This window comes from Bos taurus, chromosome 1 (genome assembly GCF_002263795.3).
Source record: "Bos taurus isolate L1 Dominette 01449 registration number 42190680 breed Hereford chromosome 1, ARS-UCD2.0, whole genome shotgun sequence".
NCBI lineage: Eukaryota > Metazoa > Chordata > Mammalia > Artiodactyla > Bovidae > Bos > Bos taurus.
The window spans coordinates 110,326,083-110,343,682 of NC_037328.1; the positions used below are offsets into that span (position 1 = coordinate 110,326,083).

General features: G+C 38.2%; 1 protein-coding gene across 5 annotated transcripts in view; it reads left to right on the forward strand.

Moving 5' to 3' along the window:
• The window catches only part of VEPH1 (ventricular zone expressed PH domain containing 1), a 276,866-nt gene extending 259,505 nt beyond the window's left edge, over positions 1 to 17,361 (forward strand). For 3 of the 5 annotated variants that reach the window (XM_059888800.1, XM_005201776.5, XM_059888798.1), the window contains exon 13: positions 10,302 to 11,505. In XM_059888800.1, the coding sequence (XP_059744783.1) occupies positions 10,302 to 10,681 (380 nt within the window). In that variant the 3' untranslated portion in view covers positions 10,682 to 11,505. Of the gene's footprint in view, positions 1 to 10,301; positions 11,506 to 15,777 lie in introns of those variants that run through there. The other 2 variants (XM_010801453.4, XM_010801452.4) reach the window with 1 other exon arrangement.
• The last annotated feature ends 239 nt before the right edge of the window (positions 17,362 to 17,600 follow it).

A 17,600-nucleotide genomic window follows, 5' to 3' on the forward strand; every position in this document is an offset into this window, starting at 1 on the left:
CCCACCTTCCTCTATCCAGCTATTCATTATCAGTGCGCATTTTTTCCCATCACCATAACTCTCTCCCTAGTCAGTCTCCACGGGTCTGTGGCTTTAGTAACTGCTTCTGTGACAAAACTCTCAAACGGGTATCTGCCCTTCTCTGCTTGACTCTTCCTGCTTGATAATTCAAAGACACCTCAAACTCAGTTCATTTAAATTAAAACTCATAAATGTCCCACCCTTCCCCCTAAAAAAAAAAAAAAAAAAAAAAACCCACCTGACTTTCTTTCAGCATTCCCCACTTGAGTAATTATAATATCACTCGTTCTGAGGCATCAGCCAAACACCCAGTTGCCTCTCCCCACCCGTATCCAGCCTGTCACCCAGTATTTGGATTTCCCTTCTCAGGTGCTTTTAACTCTGTCCACCTCTCTTCATTGCACTACCATCACCTCTTGCCTAAAATAATGGCAGTAGCCTCCTGACTGAACTACTTGGACCGTCCAACCCCCTTGCCACACTATGGCCAGAATGACCTCTTCAAAGCCCAAATCCTGGCACCACTCTCTGTATAAAACCTTACAATGGCTTCCCACAGCTCTTAAAAACCAAACTCCACATCCAGCGCCCGACAGCCTCACATGCAATGCCCTCTCCTAGCCTCTCCAGCCTCATTTGTCCCCAGTGCCTCACCATTCTGGCCAGAAAGACCTCCTTTCAGTTTCTTATACTTACCACACTTCCTCCTGCCCTGGGCTTTTGGATCTCTTGTTCTCCTGCTAGAATCACCCTTTCTCCCCTCATCACCTAGTTAATGTAGATATTAACTTTCCCATTACAACTCAGATTCACTGCCTTAGGGAAGCTTTCTGTAACCTCCTGACTAATGCTAAGGTCCTCAAAGTATTTCAGACCTCTCCTTAAAATACTTGTTATACCTGTCATCTTGTTTTTTGTCGTTGTTAGTTTGTTTGGTTGATGTTTGCCTTGATTGTCTGACTAGTGTCTGTTTCCTCTAATAAACAAGTTCTATGGAGGGAGCCCCCCTCCTCAGCCCCTCGCACACAATAGTGAAAGTGAAAGTCACTCAGTCATATCCAACTCTCTGTGACCCCATGGGCTATCCATGGAATTCTCTAGGCCACAATACTGGAGTGGGTAGCCTTTCCTTTCTCCAGGGGATCTTCCCAACCCGGGAATCCAACCCAGGTCTCCCGCATTGCAGGCAGATTCTTTACCATATGAGCCACAAGGGAAGCCCAAAAATACTGGAGTGGGTAGCCTATGCTATAGATAGTCAATAAATATTTGCCAAATAAGCAAATGACCAATTTTGTATCTTCATAGAAAATTTTTAGTAAAATTTTTCTTAGGCAAGTGGTGACACAAGCCAAATTAATGAATTCACAATAATTCATTTTAAGAGAAAAAAGGGATTCATATGATGGCATTTTCAGTGTATCTTTGTGCCAAGTATATTCTTTGTTTAAGCAGTATTTTCTTAAATAAGTTCTTCCCAAAAGTACTATGAGAGATCATTTTATTTAACAGAGAGTGAGATATTCTGTGTGTATGTATATATATATCAGATACAGTGTTATAGTGGATATGTTACAGGTAAAACTTCCAATGCAGACACTGTAAAACTATTTATTGCCAAAAGGTTTGAGGCCAAGTGTTCAACCGCAACAGATGGAGTTTTTATTAAATAATTCTACAAAAACAGTATAGACACTCCTTAGAATGCTCTTAAACAACCAAGAATGTACATGCATACAGGTGAGACAATGGCTAACACATATGCAACTTATGGCAGGCTTCCCTGGTGGCTCAGCAGTAAAGAATCTGCCTGCAGTGCAAGAGACACAGGAGACACGGGTTTGACCCCTGAGTTGGGAAGACTCCCTGGAGAAAGGAATGGCAACCCACTCCAGTATCCTTGCCTAGAGAACCCCATGGACAGAGGAACCTGGTGGGGCTACAGTCCATGGGGTCGCAGAATTAGATACAACTGAAGCGACTGAGCATGTATGCATGCAACTTGTACAGCTCAAACAAGATGACTTTTCTTATCACAGAGCTGATACAGGTATGAAAGTGAAAGTGAAAGTGTTAGTCACTCAATCATATCCAACTGAGCGACCCTATAGACTGTAGCCTGCCAGGCTGCTCTATCCATGGGGTTCTCCGGGCAAGAAAACTGGAGTGGGTAGCCATCCCCTTCTCCTGGGGATCTTCCTGACCCAGGGATCAAACCCAGGTCTCCTGGATTGCAGGCAAATTCTTTACTGCCTGAGCCACCAGGGAAGCCCCAAAACAAGTATGTCACATCTATTTTCCCCCAGCTTTCCTCACAGCTCTACAAAGTCCAGGCAGTGCAGAAAAGCACTCAACCTTTAAAACCATCTAACATCCTACAGTCAGATATCAGTAACACGTATCCATGACATCATAGAAATGAGTTGACAGCATGGGACCAGCATGGGAAGAGTGTATGGAACCCTTTTTTATTCAATGTTCAAGAATAAGATTGAGCAGCTCTCTCCATTCATTCCTACCACACCTGACCTTTTCCCATTGGTCCCTATCAGTCATTACTGGGCAAGTGTGGGCCAGTATTATTTGGTAGGTTCCCATAAGGGACCCAAAGGTGACCATACGTAACTTCTCAGAACTATTGAACAGGTTACCCTCTTAGCAGGTGGCCTTAGAATTTTTGTTTCACTGATGAACAATAAATAAGCCAAATTCCACAAACATTGATTCTGAGCATTTTTTTTCCCTGTAACTCTATTAACCTAAATCAAGGACATCCATATGATCTTTTTTTTTAACTTAAAAAAAAGTTTATTATTTTTAATTGAAGGAAAATTGTTTTACAGTATTGTGTTGGTTTCTAGCAAACATCAACATGAATCAGCCATAGGTTTATCCATGTCCCCTCCCACTTGAACATTCCTCCCCCCTCCCTTCCCATCCTACCCCTCTAGGTTGTTACAGAGCCCCAGTTTGAGTTCCCCGAGTCATATAGCAAATTCCCATTGGCTACCTATTTTGCATATGGGAATGTATCCACGTTGCTCTCTCCATAGGTCCCACCTTCTCCTTGCCCCTCCTCCCTAGCCACGTCCATACGTCTATTATTCTCTGTGTCTCCATTGCTGCCCTGCAAGTAGGTTCATCAGCGCCATATTGCTAGATTCCATATACATGTGTTAGTATACGATATTTGTTTTTCTCTTTCTGACTTACTTCACCATATGATCTTATACTGCCATCCTATTCTTTAATTTTATGGAAAGTTCATAACAATTTTTTTCCCACTATTGGTTTTGCCATTTTACTATTTTGGATATTGTGTGGCCTATTCCTGTCATCTACCAGGAAGCTACTATCATTTCTTAGAAGTTCTTGAGCCATGTTAGAATCATCTGGGGATGCTGTTAAAATGCAGGGTCCCTCACCCTACCCTAAGATTATGTAAACAATAGGTTCAGGGTGGTGCCTTGGAATTTGCATTTTAATAAGCCAGCACGTAATTCTGATATAGGTGCTCCTCAGAACACAGGTTGGGAAACACTGCTCTACGAGTTTATAAAATAGTAGTTCTAAAAGCCTTTTTTTTAAGAACAATATTTCAGCAGTTAATAGAGAAGCCTAGAAAGCAAGCTACATTTTGATGGGTATGAGATTACTGAGAAAGGAAGTCATTTGGCACATGTGAAAGTGCTCTCAAAGGGCTGCTGTCAAATTGAGTTTGCCTATCTTTTTTTGGACCCCACACATCTTGTAGGATGTTACAAAATCAATGCTGGATTATGCCTCCTTGTTTATTCACTACTGGTAAGGAAATATGGGCCTCTAAACACTGCCTGGGTAGTCATATGAAATATGCCATTTGTTAACGATCCTTAGTGATTTCAGAAACCACAGACACTCAGTCTACTGAATGTGGCTCCTAGAGCCTCCTCACTCAGTGCTTCTACCCCTTTTTAAGTGTACCCTCTATAATCAGAGTTGGGTTTATTAGACCTGGCACACACACAAGAAAATCAGTAAAACCATAAAAGGGAATTGGAGTAAACTTGAGACTCTCAATACATGGAAACAAATTCCCCACAGACTGTATAGGAGTTGTAATTCTCAGAAGCAGTCATTTCAAGGGAAATTTTTTTTAAAAAAGACATACTTTTTCTCAGTTCTTATTTTAAAACTAAATATTTGAGATTTACATATTTCTTCAAGATTATGCCTTCTTTTGAAGGTATTTGTCTTTAATAATCAGGAAAAATATCTAAGAATTCAAATATCACAAATTAAATTTATGACAATCTTAATTATTTGTGCATAATGCAATACTTTTAAGACAAAAGTTGCATGAGCCAGAAGCACACAGTATAAGGAACTTCTGGGTGTGGATAGTAGTCAGTACAATGTGAATAATAGTTAATGGCGGTGAGGGTGTCAGCATCTACTGCCATAAGAATAAGCAGGAAGCCTGGGACAAAAGGGAGCAGCCACTAATGATGTGGAAAAGATTCCCAGTGCAGCCCAATCCATTATCCGATTAGCTTGAAAATGGCCGTTGTGATGAACAAATGGATCTGTTACTCAAAATCAGAAGAGTTCACCTCTTTTCGGGACTCTTTGAATTGCTTGTCACACCTCAAGTTCAAAGCCTGCAGTCCTTGACCTTTAAAAGGGTTTATTGTCTTACTCTGAATTCTCTCACCATTCCTAATGCTTTAATATAGTATAAGTTCATTACATCCTTAATTGGAGGGAAGGAGATAGGTTTTATCCTCAGGCCATTAGGATATGGTATTTATAAAAACCAACTGTTCATCGTTACAGTCAGAGAAGATGACCATGATCATGATGATAATAACTACTATTTGTTGACATCTTATTGGATAGCAGGACTTAGTTAAGCAAGGCTACTATTAACTTTTACAGAATTTTGTGTGCCTTTATTTATGGTGGTTGATGTCCACTTGGGGGGTGGTGTATGACTTAAATAGCAAAATTCTGGCTGACTTTCAACCCCTACACCCCCCTTAGCTGAGTGCTCTTAGGCAGTGAACAACCTGCTCGGTGGCCCTGTTGTTAAGCATGACGTCTCCAGAGAAGAGGAAACTGAAGCTCAGTGAGGCTAAATAACTTGCACAAGACCAGTCAGCCATTAAGTTTCAATTTCTGGACTTCAGCTAAGATCTGATTCCAAAGTCATTGCCCTTACCCCATCAACTCTCGGCCTAGACCAAAGAAAATCTTTGGTACAGCCCTATATGATTTATTATAGTAAGGAGAAAACATGGCATCCAATACACTATGTTTAACTAAATTATAATTGGCTAAGGTCTGTACCAGGTGAAGCAGTTGGTAAAGAATGTGCCTGCCAGTGCAGCAGACACAAGAGACATGGTTCAATCTCTGAGTTGGGAGGATCCCCTGGAGTAGGAAATAGCAACCCACTCCAGTATTCTTGGCTGAAAAATCCCATGGACAGAGGAGCTTGGCAGGCTACAGTCCATGGAGTTGCAAAGAGTCAGACACAACTGAGCATACACACACACACACACAAGGATATAGTCACAATTGCAATAAACCTTAATGCAAGGTGGAGACCTTAAATTACTAAACTCTTGTGCTCTTGAGTTGTATGACTACAGAAATTCTTATTTTTCATCATGTTCATTACAAAGCATTAGCTTTCACTTTGCATGATGTCCAGGGATTTTTAGGATTAGTCTCTCCTTGAATCTCACACCTCATCTCTTGCTTGCCGATCCTACCAGGTTCTCATCACTAAGAATAAGTGATAGTTTCTAGAATGCATTGCATGCCCACTCTGTCAGCCTCAGCCCTTTGCAGGTTATTTTCCTTCTTCTTTTTTCACAATATCCCTCTTCACTTCACCTTCATCACTGCCATTTGTCCTTCAGAATTCAGCTCAGACACATTACTCCAGGCAGCTTTCCTGCTTCCTACCCCCAGTGTAGAATAGGTGCCTCTCCAGAGGTTCCAGTCTCCTTACCTCTGGCTTTCAGTTACATTCTGGCAGGAGATCAGAGGGAGGGAGCAGAGTGAGGTCTGCTTATTTATTCCCGACTCCCTCCCTGCTTGGTCCCTGCAGGTTGACCGTGTCCTCCATCCACAGCCACAGTCAGGCAGTGCTTTGCATACAGCCCCTAACTGTTCTCTTCAACTTCCTCTTCAGCCAGAGGGGTGTTGAGCCTCCTCCTGGCTCCTGGCCCCAGAGCATTACAGTGCCTTTCCTACACCGTGCCCACATCTGTGTAAATAGTCCCTTTATTAAGTCCCTTCAGTCACAACAGCTTGAGGTGCCCCTGTTTCCTGCTGTGACCATGCCTGTTCCACAGCTGATCCCATCTGGTGACCAGGAGGCTTCATGCCTGTGCCGGCTGGACCTTCACAGGCTCTAGGCCCCTGATTAGTCCTTAAGAAGAGCAAGATCTTTTCTAATGGGGATTCAGAAGAGCTTTCAAATAAAGTCCAATATGACCTCCCCTATGATTATCTGATACCCAATCTCTTTCCTGGATCTTACACCAAAAAAATCTTCAATTGCCTACAGGCACCGCCCCCCACCCCCCGCCCCACCTTCAGCTCATGACTTTGACCAAAGTGATTGCTTTACAAACTTGCTTTTGAGGTTCATTGATTTTTCCAGCTTCTTTAGGTTTTTTACTTTCATACATTTCCCCTGACATGTCATTCCTGTTACCCCAGTCCTTCTCTGCACTCCTCCCACAAGTTCCTCTCTCCCTTCTTCAGCAGGGACCCAGCCCTCATGTCACTCTCTCCCAGCTAGAAGTAGAATTTTCTTTCTTTGAGTTCTGTAATGCTTGGCTTCTATATCCCAAACTCTACACTGAGTTGTCAAATTTGTAAAATGCTTTATCTCACCACAAGATGATAAACTCAAGCTCTCTCTGAGCTGGGCTTCATGACCCCCTCAGATCCAAACGCAGTGCCTTATAGCTTCCATGTGCTCAAAATTATGTGTGAGATGACTGGATATGGCTGATAGATCAATAGAGGAATATTCTTTATTGCTCTAAGGTATCTGTGCCTGATATGATTCACCAACTTCTCATTGAGTAAGACTAACATTTTCAAATTTCATCTTTTATCAACATAAATGTTGTCAAGTCTTGGTCCACAAAAGGAATACAATGAATATATAACCATTTGTATTAGCATTCTCAGATTTTTAAGTTGATAAACATGGAATGGGTTCCAATTACACTAGAGAATTCAGTTTAATATTTCATAAACTGAATTATTTTCAGTTTATTTCATAAATAAATATTCCATAAACTGAATTATTTTTAACCAACTGATAATTTTAAAAAGGAACAGTTGCTGGTTGGTAGAGAATGTCTTAGCCAAACTGATGCTTTGAATGAAATAATGTGTTAATTGGCACGTGAGAAAATATTTCAATATCCTATATGCATTACATGCAAGCAAGATAGTTTTAGGCACATGATCATTTCCTCATAGTCTCATTTGACATGTTATTTTTCAAGTGGAATATGATCATCCTTAGAAAGAATTAATTCCTCATTTTGACCATGAAGAGACAGCAATATCATGTGAGAATTATTGCTCACCAGGACGTGTAATGGGCAATAGACCTATTAAAAGAACGCATGGCCAGTAATGCACTTATGCCAGACATAATTGTTTTAAAAAACTTTTTTTTAGAACCTAGGATAGCCACTGGGGGGGCGGGGCAGAAATAGTTTTTCTCTTTTTTTGCCTTTTGAAACTGTTTTGAAATTAATCCTATAGGTACAAATAGCCTGACTTTTAAGAATTACCTGAAGTTGACTCTGATTCCTAAATTAAGGTCCTAACATGCAGCTAGTTTAAAATGCTGCTGAAATTTCCTTCCTAAAATCTTTTCCATGGACTTTTCCCTGGGATCCACTTTCACTGGAAGTGAGAATCTACAATGAAGTCCTCTTTGCTCAGCAGCATTTCTCTATCAGTCTTCATCCTTTCATTTTCCAGTAAGCCTTTCATTTCCTCTGGAGTCTCTCACAATCATTATGGGCATGTGGGTCTGTGGGTATGTTATCCCAGCCACTTCATGTCTCAAACAGTTCCTTCGACTATTTTGGTCACATACACTTCAAGTGAAGCATTTGCATCTGCCTTGAGATTTTGATCTACATTGAGAAGTTCTTGTAGCTAATTCCCAGTGTCAGATTCAGAAGGAGCCATGTGCTTAAATATTACCTAAATCCCAGCCCTCTAGGACCTCTAGACCTTCCCCAAGACCTCTAGCACTTGGGGAAGATGCGGTGTCCCAAGTGCTTTACCTGCTGCATAAAGGAAGCAAGGACTGTGTTTATGGAAAATTTAAATTTGCGAAGAGCATACTCCCTTTAAGAAAGCTCTTAATAGATTATTGCTAGCAGAACACAGATCATTTTGTTAACATTGATTGTCGATGATTCTTGAGCAAGTGCTTTGCATACTCTCCTCTATGCCCAGTCTAGCCACCATGGGGCACACTAGAAAATGGTAGGTATTTCTCATCATTGAAACCTCAGATCAAATGCCACCTCGAATGTGCAAGCTCTTTCCTGACCACTTACATGCATCTGCACCAACCCCAAGTCACTCACTCTCTTCATTATAAACTACCACTATCTAACAATATATTTCAGATATTGTTTCTGTTGCTGCTGCTGCTGCTAAGTCGCTTCAGTCGTGTCCAACTCTGTGCGACCCCATAGACGGCAGCCCACGAGGCTCCCCCAACCCTGGGATTCTCCAGGCAAGAACACTGGAGTGGGTTGCCATTTCCTTCTCCAATGCATGAAAGTGAAAGTGAAGTCGCTGAGTCTTGTCTGACTCTTAGCGACCCCATGGACTGCAGTCTACCAGGCTCCTCTGCCCATGGGATTTTCCAGGCAAGAGTGCTGGAGTGGGGTGCCATTGCCTTCTCTGATTGTTTCTGTTACTAGCCTTAATTTGGGATTGAAAATGGAAGATCCAATTGACTAGTCATCAGACAAGAAGGGAAAAAAGCCAGGTTAATAGAATTTGTTTATAAAAACTATATATTTTATTATTTCTTACCCTGACAGTGCTGTCATGATGGACAAATACCCCATCTGAGCTAGTTATTTAACCTACATTAGAAAAGAGAAATGATGGATGGGAAGGACAGGTTGTGTTTATAAGTTCAAAGAGCTACTGTCCAAATTTAACAGTGATTAACAAATTTCATTACTTTCAAGGTGCTATGAATATCAAACATTAATGTAAATAAATAAATATTGTCATACACCTCAGAAATCAGATTCTTTTACATGAATTGGAAGAGTGAATCTTACATAGTTTGTAAAACAAATGAAATTATTCAGTTCAACATATAAACTTCTGACATCATAATCGATCTTCTAACTCTATGGTTCTGTGTTATCATACGTACTCTACTTCAGTGTGAAATGAATCCATTAATTCAACAAAAATTTACACACTTCATACTAGATATGCCTGATGTAACAATAGTGAACAAAGCAAAGACCCTGACCTCACTGAGCTTTCAGCTGAATGGTAAAGAAAGACATTAATCAGGTAAATGCCAATAATCATCTTTGAATGATGATATCTGAGAAAAGAAACATGCCAGATGCTCTGAGAATATATGGCAGACAAAGTCAGTTGGGTCTGGGTTTGGGAGAAGTCTCCCAGAGGAAGCAATGTTTTGAGTTGAAATATGAAATAATTAGTTTTTAACTAGGTGAAGATTTAACTGTGAAGAGTGGAGGTAGAGTGTGTGTTCCAGAGAGTGGAAAAATCATGTTCAAAAGAGTGGGGTAAGTTTGTTTTTGCAGCTGTTAAGGATTCATGAAAACACATATTTGCACTACATTGACTTTTGCTGGCAAATAGCTAAATATACTTGGTTTGTGATTGTTTATAAAACTATATTTCTAAAAGTTTGTGTGAACAAAATACCATGAAACAAAGGAGTTAGGAAGAACAATGCTGAGTATCTGGATGAACCTTAAAAAACTGCTAACCAAATGCTCTTTTTGTGAACTATATTCCTTTTGCAAATCTCAATGAGGGCTTTCAACATTTCCCATTATCATATCTAAACTGTGCGTTCTTTTACGGACAAAGGGGGAGAGCTTAACCAAATTCATAATTTTTTAGCCACTTTCCAAGTATACTTTTATACTTGGTTCACTGTACAATTCTGACTTTTGATCACTTGCCAAATGAATAATGAAAAATAAATGGCTTGATTGTTCTATTACCTTTAACAGTTATAAATCAAGATGGCCAGCCCCTCATAGAAGGAAAACTTAAAGAGAAACAAGTCAGATGGAAGTTCATCAAAAGGTGGAAAACCCGTTATTTTACACTGGCTGGAAATCAACTTCTGTTTCAAAAAGGAAAATCTGTAAGTCCCTCTGCCATCTTTTACACTTGTGTTTTTAAAGCCTTGATCTTTGCCAACCTGATAGGCATTTTGTCTGGAGTAAAATGGCCAATAATTTTTCCTTCTCCATTTTACAGTTTTACGGTGTCTTTTTATTATACATGCCTTTTTGACTGTTCTGTTCATTCCTACATAAGTTGGTTCACTGTCCTTCTCAGTTTATTATGGAAGGGTTTTTTTGTTAACCTAAGTTTTAGAAGATGAACCACAGAAGGCCTACCCAGGAATCTTGACTTGAACATCGTGCATTCTGTTTCCTTGTGGATCACCTACATAAATATGTGGCTTTGACTCTGACTTCTTTTATGATTGAAGGCTATATTTGGACGTGGGGACCTGAGGAAGGGGAATAGTAGGCAGGGAAGAAGGAGAAAAGGTTTGATTTATTTTAAGTACTTTTTATGTAGTCAACCAAACTCAGTTTTTTGGGGGGAAAATATTACTATCTTTCATTTAATATTCAGTTAATGGATAGAACAGAACTCTGAAAGAATTCATAAATATTCATTTAATATAATTTTCAATCTGAAGTAGGATGCTCAGTAAATATCTGTATTCTGAATTTTCAGTGAGAAACTTGTGAAATGATATTATATTGCAATCAATAATGCAAAGTTATCCCTTTCTTTCCAAATCACATTTATCATTAAACTCTTCTCACTCATGATCAGGGAGCATGAAATCTTGATGTATTTCTTGGCTATTTTAAGATATAATAATAATAACTTCTCAGTGCTTATCATGTGCCACAGTGGATTACCTCTCACAATCTTCAGAACAATTCTTTGAGATCAGCACCATTGTTATTGCCATTTTATAGATGGACAAACTGAGGCACAAAGAGACTGATGGGCTTGTCTGAGGATAGAGCCCGTAAGGTGAGAAAAGGTAAAACTGGAGTTAGACTCAGGCAATGTGACACCAAAGCATGTTCTTAAATGAGAACACAATCAAGCTTCACATGTACATCTAAAATACAGGGTCAAAAGAAATAAATAAATAAAATACAGGGTCAGTAGCAAATCAAAGTGTGTCTGGATTAATTGATGAGAGTGTTAAATTACTAAAAAGTTACATTTCACTAAGAGCACATGCACTGCGTCTTTAGGATGCTCATTACCAAATTTGTTTGAACTTCTCAGCAGAAATCAAATATGGTGTATCTGTATTATGATGAATTCTGATCAGTGTTCTTTTAGTTAATAAAGCTTCACATTAACTTTTTAAGTGAAAAAGAACATTTTGATGGCACCTGTTTTGAACTCATGTTACTTTCTTCATCTGTGTGTTTTATAAAATATAAAGATGGATTTTCCTGTGGCTAAAGATCTTTTTGAATGAGAAATGTAATGGTGTGTTCAATTTGGAAAGTTATTGGAGGTGTAAGGAAACTTTTATTTTTAGCATAGGTTCACATTAAAGCATTTTTAAAGTGTTTAAAATGACCATTTGAACTTCCTATCTTTGTTAAAGAAATCAGAATAGAAGTTAAGATGTAGTGATTTTTCCGATCCCTTGGGACAGAGTAGAGTTAGTTCATAAGAGTGTTTTTCCTGAACTCAAATACTGACCTTTATACTTCTTGATTCAGAGCTCTTTAATAAAATTTAGAGAATAAGCTATTTTATGATTGGCTAACTTATTTGACATCTTTATCAGGAGATAACGATTTGACATTCCAGAAGTCTGACAGACCATTTGGCTCAAATATTAGGAAATACTATAATATAGCATAGAGACCACACCAAAACCCCTCTCATCCTTAGGGACACTGTAACCTTGCCGTGGTCAGCAATCCAGCTGCAGCTTCAACCGCATCATAGAGGGCCTTTTTTGTAAATGAGGAAAATGTGCATTTTAACGTAAGAACTAAAAGCTTATAGTGTTATTTTTCACTTTTGCCTTCTAAGATCTTCATCTCCACCAAACAGCTAGGTAATGGTTTCCTTTGATTTCTTATCTGTTTCTATCTTAGTTGATTTACTGTCCACTGGTAACCCTTTTTTTTTTTTTTGTTCACTTCCTATATGTATCAATTTTCTACTATAATCTAATTTAAAATACATAATTTTATTGCTGTCAGATACTTACTATAAACCAAATTAAACTAATAAAGTATTGCTATTGTCTTATAGAGATATCTTCACTTTTTATTCTGTATATCCCCTAAAAAAATTCTGAAAATCTGCCTAACACCTTGTAGCATTTTAATTTACGTAAATACTTTTATCATAAGTTTAAACAGTTGCACAAACCATACTTTCTATTGAATTGTAAATATTGTCACTTTAAAATTTAAAAACCACATCTCTCCTTTAAATATAACCAATAGAATAAAAAATACCATTGCAATTTGACACCTAACACCATCCATTTAAAAAATATGCAAATTAGCTCTTCTTTAATTGATGTGTTCAGGTTGTTTCTTTGAAATCATATTTTTGTTCTACCATTCCTATAACTTTTTATCCTGATCACCTTCATTTTCGACTGCAGTAAAACTATGTATATATATTTAAATTTAGTGATTTTAATTTCTTGTGACCATCAGTCTCAAAGTGTTAAGATCTTTTATTAACTTTCAAAAATATGTTACTTATGAAAAGCTATAAGTATAATATTAAATGTAATAAATAGTTATTAAACATTAAAAGTTAAATGCTTTTTAATGCTTGGTTGAAGGACACTTCCCTTACATCAGTATTTTTTTTAATTGAAGTATAGTTGATATACAATGTTGTGTTAATTTCAAAGTGATTCAGTTACACATTTATTTATTATATACATATATATATATATATATATATACACCTTCTTTTTAAATATTCTTTTTCTACAATGTTTTATCATAGGATATCAAAGATAGTCCTCTGTGCTATACAGTAGGACCTTGTTATTTATCTGTTCTACATATAATAGCTTACATCTGTTAATCCCAATCTCCCACTCCATCCCTCCTCTAACCCCTCCCCTTTAACAACCATAGGTCTGTTCTCTATAAGTCTGCTTCTGTTTTGTAGATATTAGATTACACATATAAGTGGTATCATATGGTATATATCTTTCTATTTCAGACTTACTTCACTTAGTATGATAATCTCTAGTTACATCCATGTTGCAGCAAATGGCATTATTTTGTTCTTTTTTATGGCTGAGTAGTATTCCATTCCAGAGAAGGCAATGGCAACCCACTCCAGTACTCTTGCCTGGAAAATCCCATGGACAGAGGAGCCTGGTAGGCTGCAGTCCATAGGGTCGCTAAAAGTCGGACATGACTGAGTGCCTTCACTTTCACTTGTCACTTTCATGCATTGGAGAAGGAAATGGCAACCCACTCCAGTGTTCTTGCCTGGAGAATCCCAGGGACAGGAGAGCCTGGTGGGCTGCCATCTATGGTGTCGCACAAGGTCGGACACGACTGAAGCAACTTAGTAGTAGAAGTAGTAGTAGTATTCCATTGTACATATATAACATATCTTCTTTACCCATTCATCTGTTGATGGGCATTTTCATTGTTTCCTTGGCTATCTTGGCTACTGTGAATAGTGCTGCTATGAACAAAGGAGTGCATGTATGTTTTTGTGTTATAGTTTCTACCCCCAAGAGTGAGATTGCTGAGTCATATGATAATTCTGTTTTTTGTTTTCTGAGGTGCATCCATACTGTTTTCCACAGTGGCTGCACCAAATTACATTCGCACCTACAGGGCAGGACGTCTCCCTTTACTCCACAACCCTCTCCAGCTTTTCTTATTTGTAGACTTTTTAAGGATGGCCATTCTAACTGGTGTGAGATGGTACCTTATTGTAGCTTTGATTTGCTGTTTTTTAATAATTAGAAATGTCAAGCATCTTTTCATGTGCCTAGTGGCCATCTGTATGTCTTCTTTGGAGAAATGTCTATTTAGGTTTTTTGTCCATTTTTCACTTGGATTGTTTGTTTTGTTGTTGTTGACTTGTATGAGCTATTTTGGAAATTAAGCCCTTGTCAGTTGCATCATTTGCAAATATTTTCTCCCATCCTGTAACTTGTCTTCTCATTTTGTTTACGATTTGCTTTGCAAAAGCTTGTAAGTTTAATTAGGTCATATTTGTTTATTTTTGTTTTAATTTCTATTGCCTTGGGAGATTGACCTAAGAAAATATTGGTACAACTTATGTCAAAGAATGCTTTGCCTATGATCTCTTGTAGAAGTTTTGTGGTGTCATGTCTTATGTTCAAGTCTTTAATCCATTTTATTTTTATGCATAGTGAGAGGGTGTGTTCTAACTTCATTGATTTACATGCAGCTGTCCAACTTTCCTAGCACCACTTGCTGAAGAGACTATCTGTTTCCCATTGTATATTCTTGCCTCCTTTGTTGAAGATTAATTGACAGAGGTGTGTGGGTTTATTTCTGGGCTCTGTTCTTCTGACATCAATATTTTGAATTGCTCTTTTTGTTTGATGCTCCTGAGATTTTTCCAAGGTGGACAATACACCATAGAAAGTTTGGGATGAGTGAAAAAGATGTTTTTCCATTGCAAAGTGAAAAAAGGGTGATTATGAATGGGCAGGTAGGGAAAGGAGGGTTGGCAAGATTCTCAACCACAGCTACATTCTCCAGTAGACAAAATGGACTCAGGGATGTTAAAGATTTGAAATTGCTTTTAAAAATTATCTGATTTTAAAAAAAAAAAAAAAAATTCATGCTAGCCCAGCCTGACAACTCTGGTGTTAGATTCTTAAGTACCTGCTTTAATGCAAAGAAAACGTAACATCATTAAATATTCCTTCCCTTAATGTTTGTGGACAAATAATGCTTTCAAAGATTGAGAAAGTTTCAAAAACAGTTTAACCTACTTAAGCATTGGAGCCCTGTTTATTCGATTAACACCTCTTTCTCAGAGGTAACACAAAGAAAAATTCAATTTCAGGCCTCTAAAATTATCTCAACTTCTTAGTTAATAGTACCCCAAATTGTACAGCTTCATTTTCTCTATTAATACAGTGTTAATATCAATAGAAAATGGCATTACAGTCAAAGAAATATGAATCAAACATTGTCCCCAGTCCCACCATATAATACTTTTCTATAAATTGGCTATTTTGTTCTAGCTTAAGATACTACAACAAAAAACCAGCTGCTCACTTCTTCAGTTGTTTTCATGACTATTCAAGGCCTTAGCACCCAAAATAACAAAGGTCTCAAGTCACATGAAGTGAACAGATTCTGATCCTCTTGGAAAATTCTCCAGGAGCCAGAGATCTTTCTATACTCTGGAAGCCAGCTCATGTTCTTTCCTTCCCATGCATTTCAGAAAGATGATCCTGATGACTCCCCGATAGAACTCAGCAAAGTACAGAGTGTGAAAGTTGTGGCCAAGAAACGCAGGGATCGTTCTCTCCCCCGGGCTTTCGAAATTTTCACGGACAATAAAACCTATGTTTTCAAGGCCAAGAATGAGAAGAATGCAGAAGAGTGGCTCCAGTGCATCAATGTGGCAGTTGCCCAGGCAAAAGAGAGGGAAAGTAGAGAAGTAACCACGTATCTCTAGGGATTTGCAAGCCAGTCTCATACCAGTTGTATACAATGGACATGGCATTATCATTGCCAATGTCAAGAAAAAGAAATAAATTCACCAAGTCATGCTGTCTTTTACTAAACACCAATGGAAAAGTTTTCTCCAGGAAGCAAGACTAAAAGTGGCAGGATCCTGGTACACTTCAGATCCATATGGCATTGGCATTAACTCCAGAACAGCTTTGTGAGGCATATAAGAAAAGGAGTTATGGATGATATGGAGCCAGAAAGGGGAGAGAAGGGATCTAGAAACTTCTGTACCTATGGCATTGTACATTATAAGAAAACAACTGTAAAAGATACCTGAACTACCTGTCCTAAGGAAATATTAGGCAATTCTGATGAAAAGTAGTCAATAGTATTAAAAGGAAAAAACCTACAAGGAAAAGTCAAATTGAAAAACACTGAAGAAACCATACAACTTACTTACAGACATATAATTACATTTATCCTCTCCTAATGCAAAGGAGGCTAATACTTGGTAAAATGGTTCTCAAATTAAGCCAATTATATAATTAAATATCTGTCCTTCATAACTCCTTATCTGATTATTCCTTTTAGGTTCATATAATATGATCTAAAGTTTAGTTACTTGGCTATATCTCCTGCCAAGGCAGTAAGAGTAAGCTAGGATTAAACACAGAAGACCATTTTCTCCATCTTCAAAATATATGCCATTTCTATTAAAATTTGAGATTTTAAATTCTATACTTTCTTTCTTTTCATTCAATATTTTAATACCTCAAAATTATAAACATGTATTTGTTTTTGCCATTACCCATAATTTAAAAAATTAAATCATGGTAGGCAGAATTCTAGAATGGCTTTCATGACCCAAACCCTGGTAAAATCTCTTCCCCTGAGTGTGGTGGGACCTACAGCTTCTAACTAATAGAATATGGCAAACAGGACAGGATAGTCTCTCCCATGATTATGTTGCATTACATGGCAAAGGAAGGAAATGTTTCAGATGTAATGAAGGTCCTTAATCAGCTGACCGAGTTAACTGAGAGTGTATGGTCTTGGGTAGGCCTGGCCTAATCAGATAAGCCCTTTGATATGGTGAACAAGTCAGAGACTCTCTCTCTCCCACTGACCTTGAATAAGCTGCCATGAGTTCTACAGCTTCATGGAAATGAATTTTGCCACAAGCAGTGTAAGCAGCTTGGAAAAGGATCCTGAGCCTCAGATAAGAGCCCATTCTCCACCAACACCTTGATTGCAAATATGTGAAACCTTAAGCAGAGAACCCAGTTATACCATGCTTGGACTCCTGATCCATGGAAGCTTTTTGATAATAAATATGTGTTGTTTTAAACTATTAAGTGTGTGCAGTAATTTGTCATATAGCAATAGATAACTAATACAAAAGCTAATTTGTAATACACATACAGATTTTTTTCCTTGAAATTTATTAAACACAGCCTAATATAGAAACATGGAGAAAAGATGTTAAGTACTTAATGCTCTGAATTCTACCCTGACTCTATTGCTAACTCACTAGGATAGGAAATACAAAGGGGCCAAGTTTAAGGAAGGGAACCATTCAAATTTAAGTTT